General features: G+C 39.9%; 2 protein-coding genes across 3 annotated transcripts in view; both read left to right on the forward strand.

The window, feature by feature from the left end:
- The first annotated feature begins 526 nt into the window (after positions 1 to 526).
- Positions 527 to 2022, forward strand: LOC128511800 (lipocalin-like). Of its 2 annotated transcripts, none has more exons than XM_053484786.1 (6): positions 527 to 620; positions 871 to 1010; positions 1136 to 1227; positions 1349 to 1462; positions 1641 to 1754; positions 1879 to 2022. In XM_053484786.1, the coding sequence occupies exons 1-6, from the start codon at positions 528 to 530 to the stop codon at positions 1890 to 1892; spliced, it is 567 nt and encodes a 188-aa protein (XP_053340761.1). In that variant the 5' UTR covers position 527; the 3' UTR covers positions 1893 to 2022. The 2 variants fall into 2 exon arrangements, with proteins under 2 accessions (XP_053340761.1, XP_053340762.1); XM_053484787.1 differs by having other exon boundaries at positions 1641 to 1742.
- Positions 2023 to 3887: 1865 nt separating this feature from the next.
- mpdu1a (mannose-P-dolichol utilization defect 1a) overlaps positions 3888 to 4948 on the forward strand; it is a 9540-nt gene continuing 8479 nt past the window's right edge. Inside the window, exons 1-2 of the mRNA XM_053484863.1 lie at positions 3888 to 4063; positions 4459 to 4521. Of these exons, the coding sequence (XP_053340838.1) occupies positions 3961 to 4063; positions 4459 to 4521 (166 nt within the window). The 5' untranslated portion in view covers positions 3888 to 3960. The remainder of the gene's footprint in view (positions 4064 to 4458; positions 4522 to 4948) is intronic.

The following is a 4948-nucleotide window of genomic DNA, read 5'->3' on the forward strand; positions in this document are numbered from 1 at the left end:
ATTCAGATTGTTTCTGATCTCCAAGAACTCCTTAAAAAAAGGATCATCCCTGTGAAGTCTGTTCTCTGATCGTGACCTATTTTATTACATAAAAAAGAATTGTGTGTGTGTGTGTGTGTGTGTGTGTGTGTGTGTGTGTGCGTGTGTGTGTTCTTCAGTGTTACTGGTCACAAAAGTGTTACTGATTAAACACACTTTTATCTTTCAATCTTCTGACCTGATCTCCTCCGTCTTCACACTGGCTTCACACAAAGTACAAATAGTTATAATTAATTATAATCTTCTTAGTTATAATCTTCTGTACTTACAGTAATGTGAAAAATCTGCACTATTCCACACCTTTTGTTTATTTCTTTACACACACACACACACACACACACACACACACACACACACACACACACACTATTTTCCAGTTCACCTACACTCTTATGGGGGAAAAATAAAGGGGGGGGGGTGTTGAGCTGTATATAAGTTCGGCTCAGCAATGCGCTATTACACTCTCCAACACTCACTCTGGTGTCACCATGGCAATCTGGATGCTTGGACTTCTAGGAGTTCTTCTCTTCACTTTGGGAACAAATGCAACTCCCAATCTGCCTGACTTCAATGTGAACAAGGTAATAACAAGTCAATAATAACAATACTCGTTTAATAAAGGATAGCAAGAAAAGAAGATCTCTCAGGCTCCGGGTTATTTATCACACCCGTCCATCATCAGCTACATGCTATTTAAGAGATTCTGTTCCACAGTCACTTTGTCAACTATTTCCACCCAGTCTGCAGGTTTTGTCTCTGTCTGTTTTAAACCTCAAGCTTACCTGTTGTCCTGGAGTATGAAGGTTGATTTTTTTCTCTTTTTGCCCTCAGCTGGCAGGAAAGTGGTACATGTCAGGTACAGTCTCTGGTGCAGGGTGGATAGAAGATCCCACATGGATGAAGTGGAGCTCTGTGCTCATTGTGACGCCTATCGCCAATGCAGAAATGCAAATGAAAAGCTCAGTGAAGTTGTAAGAAACAGAAAGAAAAACCTTTACACAGTGAAAACACTTTAAAATAATATGAATATAACTCTGTATGTATGTATATGTATTTATGTTTGTGTGTGTGTGTGTGTGTGTGTGTGTGTGTTTAGTCCTCTCAGCAGTTCAAAATTTGGCTGTCTCATCGTAATACATACTCTGAAAAAAACCAAAACCCCAGAAACATTTCTTCTCAACGGCTTGTGTGAGTCTGAAACACACCACAGACGTGACTTTACACACGTGTACGTGACTGCGATCAAACACAGAATCATAAGGCATTATAAAGTGCAGTAATGTGTTACTCTAATGTTTTTCTCTCTCAGACTACAATCCTTCGACTGATGTCACTTTTTTGGATGTGAAGTACGATGAGTATGTTATCATTCAGAACAAAAGGACTACGAAGGAAAATGTCACCTACAACCTTGTGCTCTACAGTCAGTCGCCGGCTCTTTATATGGATTTAATTGCTTTATATTATTGGTTATTCATATTATATTTACTGACACTTTAAATAGTGCTATAATTTCATCAATGTTAATCCAGCCACTACAAACGCACAGATATGATAACTTACTGTTTTTTAATAGAGTTTGCAATATGTGTGTGTGACAGCCCGTACTCCTGTGGTCAGTAAGGATGTTAACAAGAAGTTCACTCAGGTTGTTCGCAAGGAGAAGTTTGACCCTGACAAAACCGTCTTTCTCCCTTACCAGGGTACAACACAGGGTAGGGCACTCAATAGGAGACACACTAATCCTGCATTTAGGACATGATCTGGATGATCCGACATATTTTATCGTACTCGGCAGAGCCCAGTTTCTGATGACCTTAATGTGGTTTTGGTTTTTAGGTGAATGCAACTGAGGGGCCGACTCTGATGTCTGACCTTTGACCTTTCAAATCATCACTATGGCTGCATACAAATAAATTACACTCGACCTCCTGTTCAGGGTTTCAGCTTCTGTTTCCTACAGCGGGAGTTTAAACGTGTCAACCAATCTACTGCTTCAAGCAATAAAACATGATTTACTGTCTGTTTCTGATTCCTGCCTTTTTATTGTAATCATTCTGCTACTGTATAGAAATGTGTGTTAATGTGTTTATTAATACACACACACTTGTAAAATGTAATTGAACATTGCACATGACTCCACTTGATTCAATGAGAAAAATATCTGTTTCTATCATGTGGTGGACTTCAAGAATAACTTAATTTCTTTTTAGACATATATTTATTTTGAAAAGGAGTCATTTAGTATGCTAGTATTTTGAATTTATTTAAGACTATATTTTCTTGGCTTGTATTTCAAAACACTCATAAACCAAATTGAATTTTCCCATAAAACATAATGGAAACTCAAATTATTTGTTCAACAGCCCAAAAAAATAAATACATAAAAATAATTAACACAAAATATAAACAAATATAACCTGCACTTTACAATAAAAAAAAAGTAAAAATAAATCCTAACAGATAAGTGTTTTCGTTTTTGACAGCTACCATGACAATATTAGCGTTGGTATCTTTAGCCCTAACCATCCACCCACTGGAGCAGAGCTTTTAGGGTTATTAGGGTGAAGTGCTGACCAATGAGGCATTTTTTAGGTCCTTACTTGATAGTAATGACTTCCCATTACACACAGCAATTTTTTTTCATAAGAGTTCAGCTACAGTACACGACTGGGTGTTAACTGGCAAAAAATTCTTGGGATAGCATGGCCGCCAAAATGGCTGTTTGGCTGGATCTCAGCATACTATGTCCATTACAGAAATATACCACACCAAATATTCTTAAAATGGAACTTTAAAATCTCTTGCCTGGTCATTCTACAGCAAGCAGGTCTGGTCCAAGACCAGGAAGAAAGTGAAGAACCTCAGCCATCCCAACAATGGACTGTGCTCTTGATGTTATCAGGAAAGCACTTCCACTCCCTGAAGGCCACACACAGGGAGTCTGAAGAGAGCGTCTTCAGCTTCCACAGACTATTCAGGCTTTGACCACAGACAACACCTAAAACTGATCTCATATTTAAAAATTAACCCCTGTCAGGTATTTATTTATTGTTCACTTCTCATGTCCTAATTGCAACCCAACTACCTTAGCTGTTAATGCTAACCAGGTTTGCACTTTGCCTGGCTCTAAATAAATTACAAAAAATGTATTGCCCCTAAACTTAATAATTGGTTGTGCCACAATTGGCAGCAAACTGCAATCAAGCGTTTGTGATAACTGGTAGCATTACTGTGGGGGAATTTATTTAATTTTTTAAAACATTTTTTACTTTAGTCACATTGGAGGGTTTTTGAGCATAATTTAGGTCCAGACTTTGACTAGTCCACAGAGGAGAAAATTATCATGTTTGTTGCCCGTGTTTGGTGGGTTTCCTCCGGGTACTCCGGTTTCCTCCCACAGTCCAAAAACATGTAGATTAGGCTAATTGGCGTTCCCAAATTGCTTGTAGTGTGTGAATATAAATGTGTGTGTGTGTGCCCTGCAATGGATTGGCAACCCTGTCCAGGATGTACCCTCCCTCGTGCCCTAAGCCTCCTGGGATGGGCTCCAGGTCCCCCCATGACCCTGAATACAGGATAAAGCTGTATAGAAGATGAGTGAGAGTGTGAGAGTGTGTGGTTTTGCTGTTTGTCGACATCAAGTGGTCAAAGCCCGTCATTACATGAATAATTTGAGTAACGGCTTACATCACGCCTGTCGTATCGTCATTGGTGTAAAGTACAAAGGGGCGTGGTCAAACTAAATTCCTTTCATGTCGCTACTATGTTTTTTTCTCTGTTTAGGAAAGAAGACGGAGTTTTGTGTGCTTTTATAAGGGGGGTCGGGGGGGGGGGGGAGTTAAACATTACGCAACATCTCAGCATTCCACGTAACACACACACACACACACACACACACATAAGTACATACCTGTAGCCATGGCAGAAGAGCAGATTTCTCCTCTGAAGGATTTTCTAACTACTTACATCATGCCGGAAAAGTGTTATGAGCATCTGATCCTCAGACTGAACCTGACACACGGTGAGAACCTCCCAGCTCCACACACACACACACACACACACACAGCTCTCTCTCTCTCTGTTTGAGTGTGAGAGATTAATGATATGCCGTATGTAAATAGGTTTAAGACAACTTGTATAAAAACAACAATGTTTTACTGTAAACTCTGTAAAGTCGAGCTGCAGTTGCTCGAGCTGTTAAACGGCGCCGCGGTGACGTCATGCGTCCAGCAGATGTCGCTGTTCCGTCATTTGTAAAACTCGTGATAATGAATGAACTAAATGAACATAACTTTATTTATATGATGGTCACAGAGCAGAGAAAGGAAAGCGCAGTGTTTAAATTCCAGATGTTTACAGCTGTAGTGTTTCTACAGGAGGTTCACACACTATATAAAGAACGTTTGTTTGTTTCAGGTCCGTGTGTGAAGGTTGTGCTGAGTAAGATCTTGAGCGTGTGGATGCTGGGAGAACTCATAGGTATGTGGAACATCCTTCTAATGTTTATACACTTAATAAAGTGATCACTAACTGAGCTCCAGGGAAGTCTAATTGTGGAGCAGTAAATGGGACCACGCCCATCCCTGATGTTGTCCACTGACTTTATCTTCAATTTCCAGCTTTAAGAAATAGAGTGATCTATCCATCCATCCATTCATCCATCCATCCATCCATCCATCTATCTATCTACAGTGTCATGGAAAAGTATTTGCCTGTAACTCTTTAGATGATGTTCTGGGTTCTCTTATAAGCTCCTGGATGAGTCATCATTGTGCTCTTGGAGTAATCTTGGTAGGCTGGTCACTCTTGGGAAGGTTCACCACTGTTCCAAGTTTTCTCCATTCGTGTATAATGTCTCTCACCGTGGTTCACTGGAGTCCCAAAGCCTAAGAAATGTCTCTGTAAC

This window comes from Clarias gariepinus, chromosome 24 (genome assembly GCF_024256425.1).
Source record: "Clarias gariepinus isolate MV-2021 ecotype Netherlands chromosome 24, CGAR_prim_01v2, whole genome shotgun sequence".
NCBI classification, from domain to species: domain Eukaryota; kingdom Metazoa; phylum Chordata; class Actinopteri; order Siluriformes; family Clariidae; genus Clarias; species Clarias gariepinus.

Bases quoted from the DNA above. Each gene is read 5' to 3' on its own strand.
- LOC128511800 (XM_053484786.1), top strand. From the start codon at position 528: ATGGCAATCTGGATGCTTGGACTTCTAGGAGTTCTTCTCTTCACTTTG. The intron at 621-870 runs GTAATAACAAGT...TTTTGCCCTCAG, and splicing joins CTGACTTCAATGTGAACAAG to CTGGCAGGAAAGTGGTACAT. The intron at 1,228-1,348 runs GTGAGTCTGAAA...TTTCTCTCTCAG, and splicing joins ATTTCTTCTCAACGGCTTGT to ACTACAATCCTTCGACTGAT.